This window comes from Podarcis cretensis, assembly GCF_951804945.1.
Source record: "Podarcis cretensis genome assembly, chromosome: 8".
Lineage (NCBI taxonomy): Eukaryota > Metazoa > Chordata > Lepidosauria > Squamata > Lacertidae > Podarcis > Podarcis cretensis.
In genome coordinates, this window is record NC_137177.1 from 53782720 (window position 1) to 53795226 (window position 12507).

The window sequence follows — 12507 nt, forward strand, 5'->3', positions numbered from 1 at the left end:
TTCATTCGTCTTGTAAACTGCAGTCCCCAAGGTAGAAGCTGTTATTTAACCCTGACCAAATAAGACATTTCTGAGCAGTTTTAGGTTTTGGTGTTCATGTAGGGGCTCCCCCCCCCAAAAAAAGTGCTGCAGGCTCCCCTTGCCCTTCTAAAGCTCTCTCCCTCCAACTTGTCCTCCAGTTGATGATTCAACCTTTTGCAAAAAGAGGTTGCATCACACTTTCCTTTCTGTTGCCCTCCTTAGGCTGAATGCCATTTCCGCGTCCAAGCTGGGGAATATGTTGGCAGCAGTGGAGAGAATGAGTGCATTATGAGGTGTCTCAGGCCACGGGAATCAGCTGAGCCTCATGAGCTGCTCTCTGCATGAGCTACTGCATCTCTGTGCGCATATGAGCATGCAGGGAGAGTGTCTGGGGCATTGGGAAGCCGCTCTGAGTCCCCTTGAGGGCAAGCTTGTTCCTGGGGAACACTGGAGACATGTCTTCACAGGGACGAGAGAGGGAGAGACCCCTGGTGCCCGTGGCGCAGGGGCGTCCTGTATTTGTTCACAAACATTTCTTTCTCCAGTAATGAAAAATTACCAAGAAGGGGTGATTAGGGGATTCGGGCCTGCAGCTGAATTGGGGGGGTCCTGCTGAGCTCTGCTTTCCAAGGTATAATTATCCCAAAGGGGGTTGTCAAGGGGAAAAGGCGGGCTGGATTTGGCGCTTGAACAGGGACCTGCAGAAAATTCATCTGAGCTATTAACTAGTAATTACAGAGCACCAAAGTAGCAGGCCCAGAGCCTGGTGTCTGCAAAGCGCTGGAGATGAAAGGCAGCGGTAATTACGGAATCCGCAGGAGGCCAGCAGAGCACTGATAAGTAATGCTTCTTGAGCCGTTTATGGGAGGGGGGTTGGGGGGGGGACACAGATACCATATTTAATGGAGTAGAAGAAGCTTGCTTTTTATACACATTTTCGGGAGATACTTGCGTTGCCATCAGAACAATTTATCCTAGGATGGTGGTTGTGTGCGAAGGGAGACATAACTCAACAGATTGGTCTCTTTGAATAGGAGAACTGGCTGCCCATCGGTTTTAGGAAAGTGGGAGACAGAGCAGCGGAGAGAGAAGGGCTCAGAAATATGTAGACTTGGTTCTCCTTAAAGTTGTCCGAAAGGTTGTTTTTTTGCAAGGTCTTATCTCCATTTTAAAGTTGGACAGCAAACTTGCACTAAGCAGGAAATCCCAGGGTCAGTTTGCTGGGCGCAGCAGCTTGGGAGATTGCTACAATGGCGTTGTACTTTGATCTAGAGGAGTGGTGCATCTTATCCTGGCTGGCCCTGGATTATTGTAACCAGGAGCATGAGGTTTCTCCCCGACTTCCCAACACATAGCAAAACAGGCAGCACAGTTTTCACAAGCTGTTTAGTCTTCTTAATTATCCATTTAGATAAAATGCTTGATGTCTTAAGTTTGAATTCAGACACTGCTGTTGACCTGACCTGTGCTCTGATTGCTCGGCAAAGGATTGGATGAGGGCAGAGGGCTGATTGCAAAGCAGGCTTGAAAGTCTTGCCCTTTGCCCCAGATGCTCTTCTTTATAGTCCCAGCAGTGTATTTAAAAGCAGAGGGGGTGGGGAGGGTGCCGATTGTGGTTACTCAGAGGAGAGTGAAGGGCAATCTGTACATGCTCAAATGCATACATGTTTATATACTCTAGTATTTTTGTGTTTTTTTAAGTAGATTTCCCCTCCAAAAAAGGTTGCAGCTGAAGCCTGGTTGCAAAGATAATAGTCAGTGGTTGTTTACACAAGACAATGATTTTGGGGAGCTAGAACAATCTCCAAAGAGTTGTATAGGAACCGACTCTGTTCCCAGACACACACCCCTGCTTTCCTTGTCTGGCAACAGAGTAAGAGAGTCTCTGCCCACGTGCACACTAGCTCTTTCTATCACTGACCTGCATGCACAGCTTTTATTCCCAGCTGTTACTGGAATTAATTTACATGAGCCTGATCGTGTAGGCAAGATCAGTGGCTGAGAGCGCCTGATTTAATAGATGCTTGTATAATGAGGGCAGAACGGAAGAGGCCAAGATCAAGTTCAGTGTCTCCCAGGGTTGTGGGGTGGGTAAAGGGAGGGCGAAGGTGGTCGCAGCAAAGTTTAATTGACACTGAAGTGCCCCCTCCTTTCCCACTGACAGGCCTGGTCAGGTGGCTGCCTCTCAGCGATCTCCATCCAGATAGATACATCATCTCTGTCTGCAGAGCATGCCCTCTCTGCCACTCTGGCTCTTCTATCAACCAACTGCAGTGCCCCAGATCTCCTGCCTGAAATGAAAGCACCTCTGGGCCAGAGGATCTGGTCATCTGGGGGTGGGGGTGTTTTGCTTGCTTTTAACGTGGGCACACTTTGGGTGGAATCAGATGGCTCCTTTCAGAATTTGCCATCTCAGCACAAACTACATTGCTAAAGCTCCCTGCCCATGTGGTTGCAGATAAAGAACAACCCTGCAGTGTAGACAGAAGAACATCCACAGCATGGAAGACACAGCTTGTGTATAGCCTACAGGAGCTTGTAAAATCAATTCTTGGAGCCACAAAAAGCTGACACGGCCAAGTTAACGCAAGTCAAGCATTTCTTCATAGGTTTGCTTATTTTGCATAATCTGTGCACTCCTGTTCATCGCAGGGAAAAGGGGGAGGCTGTCCAGGACCCTGAATCTCATACACACACTGAACAGAGGAAATCCTGCTCAGACATCTTCTATGACATCTAAGGTTTTCCCAAGCGTTATATTGGGAAACTTGCAAATCTTGAGGCCTAGAAACCAGTCTGGAAGCCTAGGAACTTGAATAAAAGCGACAAGATGAAAGGTGTGATTGTCAAGATGTTGAGTTCCGTGCCTAATGGGCAATGCAGTGGCTGTATGGCAATTGCAGGTTACACAAAGCCCTAAGTGGCTGAAGTGGGGGAGATGGATACCGGAAGCCACTAGTCATTTTGCAGCTTTTGCCAAACCAGTGACCTCCAAATGTCTTTGGCAACAAGTCCCAATGGGCCCAGCTAGCAAGGCCCAGCCAGAGTTCCATGTGGGAAAGGATTGCTTATTAAACCATTCTGAGAATTGTAGCTCTGTAAGAGGAATAGAGACTTTCTAACAACTCTCGGCACCTGTAAAAAACAACAACAGCAACAACAACACCCTACAGGGTTTGGTTTTGCTATTCTGGAAACAGTGCAGAGTAAGGGCATGCAGATGGCCTGTGAATAGTTTAAAGGCAATGTGGATATACTGTACAGTATATGCTTTCCAACACTGCTGGAACAGTGTCGCAAAACAACATTCATAACTTCGTTAACAAGTTTCTGCAGTCTGATGACCTTCATGTGACTATTTTCAAAAGGAAGATTCGACAAGAAGCAGTGGAGGCTGGTTCATTAAGGTGAATAGGGTGCTGCCCCACCAAGCTCAGGCAGCCCCCACCTCCCTGATCTCTGACTTCTAACCAGTCCATGGGGTGTCACTGCCTACCAGCCTCCTCCTTCTTGGCCTCAGTGCTGCCCTTGTAGAATTCATTAGGGAGGAGGAGGACAAAACTAGAATTACTCTGCCTGTCATTGGCTCAGGCGCCACCTACTGTTGAGCTCCCTGCCTTCTCTCCTACCAGTCCAAAGGGGCACCAGCCACCACTGCCAAGAAATGAACATTTCCCTTTCTGTTCACTTTGGAAGTTGCCTCATACTGAGTCAGACCACTGGTCCTTCTAGCTCAGTGTTGTCTACACTGACTGGCAGTGGCTCTCCTGGGTCTCTGGCAAGGTTTTCCCAGCCAGGTCTTGAGATTCCCAAGACTGACCCTGGGACTTTCTGCACAGAAGGCAGAGGTTCTACCTCTGAGCTTAGGGCGCTTCCCAAAGTGCTCCTGTGAAAGGCCTCTTTGGTGCGAATGTTTCCGCATCTCAGAAATGCTCCAGGAAATGAGCACCTTTAGGGAAGGGACAGTTTGCAGTTGCGTTTCTGTTTTGCCGTATGAACATTAAGAAAGAAAGGCCAACCCACGGTGACCCAGTGTGTTGGCTGTATTGCTGATCCACAGTGAGAAAAAAGTCCTGAGGATTTGCTTCATTTGCTTTGGGATGTGATATTTTGGATGTAAGGAGAAAGAGAGTCCCTTTGCCTGTGTCCTCTCCATCTTCCTCCTGTGTTTGCCTCCCCTGCGTCACAGTCCCGTGCCAGGGGGACCCTCCCACCCCTCACCCTGCAACACAAGCTGAAGAGCGATGCTAATTTTAGCCATGCTAATGAAGTTGCTCATTTGAAATTCTATTTTAAGTGACCCGACATCAGCAGTGCCTGTTTTTCAAAGGCGTGAGCCTGCTGCGGCTCTGACATTCTGGTGCCGGGATGGTGAAGAGCATCATAAGGCTTGTGGGGCAGGAGGGGGGAGCACTTTGCGTGTAGAATAGTGCCAGAGAGGGAGTCTAGGAAGAGACGCTCTGCCTAGGAGATCCCAGGTACCCACCTCTAGGTGCCCCAGATCTGAAGCAGCATATGGGGATACAGTAGGTACGGGCTTTGTCAGGGAACGGGGATGGTTTAGGGGAGAAAACCCTAAAATCTAGAGAGATTGCCTGGGTGGGGTTTGGGCTGGGAGGAGAGAGAAGCCAGCTGCACTGTGCTGGGATACGGGATGGAAGCCAGACCAGGCCAGTATATTTTCCATGGACAGTTGTGACTGCTCCTGAACCCATTTAAAATTGACTTAAGATTGCAGAGAGTGGGGATATCACCTGGTTTGAAGACTCATTACAGAAGTGCTAATTAAGGGACTCTTACAGCCTTGCAAGGTGCATGTGCTTCTGTTCCCCCTCCCCTCACCCACCTAGCTTCACAGCTGACAGGGACCAATTCTGGCTGAGTGGCCATTGCAGGAGTCTCTATGCCTTTTCTCAGAATGCTTACCATGGTCTGATTCCTCCCCTTTTAACTGTGGAAGTGATGGAGCAATTTGAGGGCATTAGTAGCAAGGTGTGTGTGTGTGTGTGTGTGTGTGTGTGTGTGTGTGTTTCCTGAGACAGTTCCAAGTGCCTGAAGGGTTTTCTCTCTTCCTTCTTCCATTCCCCAAGAGGCATGGTCCTAGGGCAGGAGTGTCACAGCCCACATTCAGCGCTGGAGAGGTTGGGGGACAGCATGGCTTTCTTGTAAGGCAGCCCTTCAGCTGAGCATTCATCCAGTTCCTGCTAATTCCTGCTGACTCCTTGTAGGCTAAAGGGGTCCGCTCGATAATCTACCATTTGCGCTCTGCCTTTGGCAGAGCAGAGGACATGGAAGGGGGTCAGCCTCCTGAATCAATGCAGACTTGGCTGCAATCAATAGATAGGGGAGGACCTGCACTGGGCACAGGCAGACATGGGTGCTGCAGATCATGTGAGGCTGCTTTATCCCTGACCAGCTGCTGCGCCCAGAGACAGCAGCTTGTTTTCTGCAGGCAGTTGCCATTTGATTGAAGGTTGGAGCTGCTGCCATGCAAAGGCAGTTCTGTATTAAAAACAGATCTATCAGAGGCCCAGCCAGGACGGTGTGTGCCCCCCTGCATATTCTTTAGAAAAATCATCACCACAAATAACCATAAATTGTGCAAATGTGTCTCTGTTAGCTGATATTGCACAATTTCCTTCCATTTCCAAAAGATACCGAAAATAGGAAGAAAGTTTAAGCCTTCATGCCCTTTCATTAGCTGGGGCAGCTCCCTGGCTCCTGCGATTTCACCAGCGTGGCCTGTGTCTCCAACCTGTTCACTACAGCTCATGAGGTCTAGGAAGAATTTTAATGACTGCTGAGATGCTATGGCACAAACTCATTTTTGAAGTCATGTGATGCAATTTTAAGTGCATGGGAGCATCGAGCTGCCCTGACGTCAGCCTCCACTACTATCTTTTCTCTGCCGCAGTAGTTTCCTTCAGTTCCAGCAAGATCCCCTTCACCAGCAGTATTCACAGTTCTTGTGTCTCTCCCGCCTCTGAGATTCCTTTGGTCAAAGTGTTTGTCTAGGGAGAATCGTTGAAGAGGACTGGAAAAAATTTAAGCTTTATCTGCAAAAATATTGTAAACTGTATGAATGTTAAGCAGGATGCTTGATTTTAGACAAATTGGCACCATCAAAATAGATGAAGTAAATCATGAAGATAATTTAAATATAAGATGAAAAACCTATTTTTTTTTTAGATAATTATTAGGCTAAATTAAATTTTCTTTTGTAAGGATTGGAATAAACGTATCTAAAATTTGAAATATATTCGAAATTTGACAGTAAGGATGGAGATAAGGGAATAAATTGTTGTTTTAAGTGTATTAAACAAGAACGTAGGAGCGGGAGATGTGAGGAAGTCCAGAAGTGATAAGAAAATATGTGATATGCAATGTTATGTTCATTTTTTTTTACTGTAAATGAAAAATTCTTAATAAATATTTTTAAAAAAAACAAAACCAAAGTGTTTGTCTAGGGAGGGAATGAGGGAACCAAGTTAGGTCTCCAGATGCCAGATACATGTGCATAGACTTGAATACACAGGGCATTGATGCACATAGAGTCATTTCTTTTACTTGCAGTTTCTCTTCATTTTGCCTAATGGCCCAAGAGCCAAACAGTTCTAGTCTGTTTTTAAGGCTCTGGTGTGCCAACTCAGTGTCTTTGACTCTGCAAGTGTACTGGTCTACCCAAGAGACCATGGAAATCGGGGTTTCAGAGCACGTGGCAGCACAATCCCTTGAACACATATGCACAATATGGCACCTACTGGTTTGGCATGTTGCCTCCTTCCTTTCTACCTTAGCTAGGTGGCATCAGCATGCCGTACCACACCAAAGCTTCCTGAGCTGCCCAGCATGCTCTCTGAACCCCTTAATGCCCTGCAGAAACTGCACCCTCAAGCCAGCCTCTCTTCACTCTAACTTTTCCTTCCATTCACTGTAAACAGATGGGGAAACCGTGAGCTACCCTCAGGCCCGGACCATGTCAGTGCTTTGATTTCCATAACACAGCTCTTCTTCGTAGGAGACGGGGGGTGCTTGTAGATGCCTGTGCTGTGGTGGCCTTTGATTTATTTCTTCTGGGTTCTCCCCACCTCCCCCTTTTCTATTTCTTGGGGGGGGGGGGCGGTTCTGAAATGGTTCAGGGCTTTTTGTGTGCGCACAGGCAGATTGTTCCTGGCAACTTGCGGCTGCCTTGCCTCCGGCTGAGATCCTGTGAACAGCTCTTTTTAAGCTTCAGCCTTTTTCTTCTTGGGTTCTTTTACTAATCTGCCTTAGAGAAAGAAAGGTGTGTGTGTGTGTTCGGGGTGGAGTAGAGGGAGAGAGCTCTTTGTGTCCAAGCCAGGGAGAGTGTGGCTGTCAGAAGAAGCAGATATTGCAAGCTTCCATCTTCTTGACATTTTCTCTCAGGGGATGTAGCCACTGAGATTTTTCTTATCCCTTCAGTCCTGCCCTGCACAGCCTTTCTCTCTACTGAGAAAGTCTGCAGAACCCTAGTCACCCATGAGACAACAGTCAATTGGTCTAGGGTGGGGGGCAGGAGGGCTCCACTTGGCCTACCAGTGCTGCCCTCAAGCCCATGTATTTATGTGCATACCTGAGATTGACATTTTCCCTCTGTGTTTTCAATTGGAATATGCCTAGATCCTCCTTCGCCAAGCCAGGGCCCTCCAGAATGTTTGGACTGCAACTCCCATCAGCACCAGCTGGCACACCTGTGCTTGACTGGGGCTGATGGGAGTTGTAGTCACATCTGTGCTGGCTGGGGCTAGTGGGATTTCAATTCTTACAGCCTCTAGAGGGCAGCCTGGACAAACTGGATCCGAAGGGATGACCACATAGTTCCTAGCTTGTACTGAATCTACACCAGGAATGCACAGGAGATAGATTAGGATCTTTTTGTATAGATCTCTGAACAATATGCAGTAGATTGGCAAGGATTTCTGACTTACCAGTTGTTAAACAATAGCTGCAGCAAAATGACTCCCATCATCACTGCCCTAAATTATACTGCTGAAATGGAGAAAAGGCCAGGAGTGGATGTGTGTGTGCGCGCGGAAGAACTGTTTTGTTCCAGTACTCCAGCACAAATTCCTGGGCTCAGAATTCTTGAATTTAAATGGCAAGTCTTTTTGTACTGGGCTCTACTTGGTGGATCTCAAGAGATCTAGAAAAGAGAGAAAGTAGATCCTACAAACAAGCCTGAAGGCTACCTATCACAGATCTACACCAGTGGATCGATTATGATGAGGTGTGTCGGGGGGGGGGGACAAAATGAATTCCTGTGACTGGCGAAAGACAGGTGCTTTGTTGAGCAGAAAAGCTGCAACAATTTCTGCTGGGGTGGAGGTGTTTCTCATTGCCCCTGGTGCTGTGCTCCACCTTGTCCCAGAGGCGAATATCTCCCCCCTCCCCCCCCCCCGTGATCTCTTTGCTTATACTGCATTTTTGGGTATATGGCGGTGTGCTAGCCCGCAGGTATGAAGCAGATCTAGCATGAGTTAGAGTCCTGTAATTGGCCCTGCAAATGAATGGGTGAATGAGTGAGTGTCTTTTGATTTGAGTCCCAGAACAAAGGTTTAGGGCAGAGCTTTCCAAACTGTGTGTCGCAACACGTTAGTGTGTCGGCTGCAGTGTGTAGGGTGTGTCGCACAAACGCTTCCCGTGCTCCTCCCGGGCCTGGAAAGGGGTTAATTTAATCTCTGGTTTGCTAGTGAAATTGAATTAGTGTGTCACAAAATGATGCAGGTCTAAAGAGTGTGTCACAAATATGAAAAGTTTGGAAAGCCCTGGTTTAGGGTGTGCTGCTCCATTCATCTCCCAGCTTTCCCTTCCTTCCAATAAAGCAAAGACAAAGATGTGCTAATTTAATAGTTTATTTGAGCAGCCTTCCACCACTGCTTTACCACTGCAAAAATTTAGCACATTTTCTCCTGGACAGGTTAGGAAACAATAGGTTACCCTAGATGTCATGTGGGTATAAACACAGCAGCACAAATAACCCTTGGATTTCCTGTCCAGCTCCACCATGCCCTCAATTCTCTGTTCACCTACCTTCTGTCTCCTGCAACTGCAAAACGTTGCCCATGTAAAGCCTTTGGCGTTTCCCCTAGTAGGTAGATGTAGAGTGCTCTGGGGTAGCCATAATTGCCACCTCTCCTCTGTACTCCAGCCCATCACCCTTGTTTGGTCCTGTCCCAGCCCTGCGTGTTATATTCCAGTGCCAGGTTTGACTCTCGCTGGGATGATGTGACTTGACTCCTTCTCTCCCAGTGACATCAATTCTTCTTTTCATTGTTTCAGGCATGAGCCATGAGCCAAAGTCACCTTCTCTAGGAATGCTTTCAACAGCGACCCGGACTACTGCCACCGTCAGCCCCCTGACCCCATCTCCTCTCAATGCCTCCCTTGTGCCCAGTGGCAGCCCGGCAGCCAACAGCACTTTGTCAGTCCAGTCCGCACCCTCTTCCAGCTTTGCCGCCGCCCTGCGCAAGCTTGCCAAACAGGCTGAGGAACCCAGAGGTAAGAGCGAGGGCGGGAGTGGCCTTTTGACCTGGATGAAGTAGAGGGGAGCCAGCACGGGGGCACCTTTTGCAGAGAGAGGGGAGGGATCCCAGACACCACCCACACCTCGAGTTCCATGACTCAGCTCCTTGAAGGATGTGGCCCAAGCTACTCCAATGTTTCCCCTTTTGTGCACCTGTTTCCCCCTGCTTGGCTCTTTCCCTTCCCTTTATTGCACTTCTCAGTCCCTACTTCTCACAACTGGAAAAATAGGAAAGCAATGTTTTATGTTAATCAGATTTAAAAACAAATTGTCAAACATGCAGTGCATTCAAGATACTAAACCCCATTTCACTGTTGTAGCTGTAGGAAAGCAAACCTGAAGGCTGCGATTAAAATATATAGCTGTCCTCATGTTTGAAGAGTGGGAACATCCAGAGGGCTCACTCCAGAAAAAATGCAGTGCATGCGTGTATTGGGGAAATGGACATCTACATTCATGTGAAGAGGAGCGCATATGGAATGTTAGTCTTTAAGCTGCCTTGTATGTATACGTGCTATTCTATCAGACAGGGCCTTTTTTTCTGTCAAAGCTGCTTGTGGTTATTCATCCAACTGGTCAGAGTGTTCACAGTTATTACTGAGCTCCTGTGGAAAAGCCCTTTTGGCTCCCAACATTACTCATTACTTTTGCTCTCATTCACACATGCACACCAGATGTCTTGTTTGCCTATATAGTAACCTAATAGCTGTCAGGGTGGTTTTTGCCAAACTAAGAGCTAATGGGTCTTTTTTGTAAGATATCCCCACCCCCACCCCAAAATAATAATTAGAAACTCCAAGCACTTTAGCAGACTTTATCTTGTCACCTTCCACTAAAACTCAAGTGCTTTCTGTAAACTACAGCTGGGTTGGCATTTATGCAGTGCTAGGAGTGTTGGATGATGTCTTGAGCACAGAAGCAACCTACTTAGAGGGACCAAGAGCAGGTGATGGCAAAGGTAGCAAAAGACATCACAGGTGGTCAAGTGAGTCATGGAGAACTAGGCAGAGATTAAGTGGCAGCAAGGGAGAATGAATTCAGTCTTATTGGATAGGTTTGAAGGATGAGAATAGAGAGAGAGGCTGGGCCATCCAGCAAGTTCTGTGACTCCACTTTGTCAGCTGCAGAAGGTTTGACACCTTTCTTCTCAACCCTTGTAGCAGATTGCCCACAAAATAGTTTCCCCTTCCATCTTGTCATGTAATCTGTTGGTCTTTGATGCCATCACACTCAAGACCTTGGTTAGACCAGGTGCCATGGTCTTTCCCTCTGGCTTGCCTGTTTCCATAGTCTCCCACTGGGGGAAGCAGAGGAGAATTTCCTGTTGCAAACCCAGCATCTTCTTTGCCTGGAGACGGAGCGGGGAGCAGCTGAACTGTTTGTACTGCCCATAGAATCTTCAGCATCTACTTCTGGAAGAAAGTAAAGATTCAGGGGCCTGAATTCCCAGTTCAGGGCTAAGAATTGCCTGAAGTGTGACTGTTTTCATGGAGCAGAAAGGGGGAGCCATGTGGGCTTGGCGTTTCTCAAGTGCCGAGGCCTCCTGGGTAATGGCCCAGTCGCTCATGTGGCCAGCCCGCTTCTGTCCGCAGCCAGCCCCTGACACCCCGCCTTCCTCTTCCCGCTAAAGCTCTCATTTTATTTTTAGCCGTCGGATTTTGTTCTCTTTCCCCCTGCCGCTTGACGGGCTAATGTCTTTCCTCAGCATTGTATCTCGAGGGGGCAGTTTAAAAATTCAATTCAGACGGAGTAATCCAAATGCCATATCATTTGCTGTACCCCGAGAGAAAGTCTGGAGCGAGAGCAAGCACAGGAAAGAGTCCGTCCTTTCCCCCACAAATAGGCCTCATCGCCGCTGCCATGCTTCATTGAAATTTTATTTTTCCTAAGGCTCCTAAATGTGTTCTTTCACCATCCAAAGCTCCCCCGCTAAATAACAAAGTCAGCGGCTGCTGGGTGCCAGTATGGTGAAATGCACATCTGAATATTTTTCTCTTTAATGGGCTATTTAGCGGGAGCTCGGCTAAAGGCGGGCGCCTTGAAGCCAGCAGGAGGAGGTGGAGGTAGGAATTAGTGAAGCAGCAGAGGGAGGCCTGGTTGGAGCAAGGCAGTGGCAGGGGGGCACAGATGGGAAGAGAAGGCTTTTTACTAGCACAGGCAGGGAACAGTGCAGCATATCAAGCCCTGGGCTTTATTTCCTTTTCATTTCAGTGATTGCCTGCCTTGAATATGTGAGTCCCAATAGCAAAGGTCTTCACTTCCCCACCAAAAAGCCATGTGGATGGGACCTGTAGTCCAAAATGTTTTGAGGACTCTCAGCTGCAGTGGCTATGCTCTATAGTGCTTTGAATACCAGTTGCTGAAAACCACAGGTGGAGAGAGTGATGCAATTCTCAAATCCCGCTTCCAGGCTTCCCACTGAGGCATCTGGGTAGCCACCAGCAGGGTTCTTGTGTTATTATGGCAGGTTAGTGAAGACAGGCTTCCTCTGAGCAGCAGCAACAACAACTCTCTTAAGGTCCCAGGTGGGGACAGTCTTTCTCATCACTTTGTCCTTTTAACTGAAAGGGTTTTATCCAGTGCTCCTTCTACTCAGGGTAGACCCATCAGAATTAATGGACATGTCTAGCTTTGTTGTGGTTTGTTGTTTAGTCGTGTCCAACTCTTCGTGACCCCATGGACCAGAGCACGCCAGGCACTCCTGTCTTCCACTGCCTCCCGCAGCTTGGTCAAACTCAGGCTGGTAGCTTCGAGAACACTGTCCCACCATCTCGTCCTCTGTCATCCCCTTCTCCTTGTGCCCTCAATCTTTCCCAACATCAGGGTCTTTTCCAGGGAGTCTTCTCTTCTCATGAGGTGGCCAAAGTATTGGAACCTCAGCTTCACGATCTGTCCTTCCAGTGAGCACTCAGGGCTGATTTCCTTAAGAATGGATAGGTTTGATC

General features: G+C 47.9%; 1 protein-coding gene across 10 annotated transcripts in view; it reads left to right on the forward strand.

Moving 5' to 3' along the window:
- GSE1 (Gse1 coiled-coil protein) overlaps positions 1 to 12507 on the forward strand; it is a 432608-nt gene that overhangs the window by 373080 nt on the left and 47021 nt on the right. For 8 of the 10 annotated variants that reach the window (XM_079988700.1, XM_079988694.1, XM_079988696.1 and 5 more), the window contains one exon: positions 9319 to 9537. In XM_079988700.1, coding sequence (XP_079844826.1) covers positions 9321 to 9537 — 217 coding nt within the window. In that variant the 5' untranslated portion in view covers positions 9319 to 9320. Of the gene's footprint in view, positions 1 to 4438; positions 4552 to 9318; positions 9538 to 12507 lie in introns of those variants that run through there. The other 2 variants (XM_079988702.1, XM_079988703.1) reach the window with 2 other exon arrangements.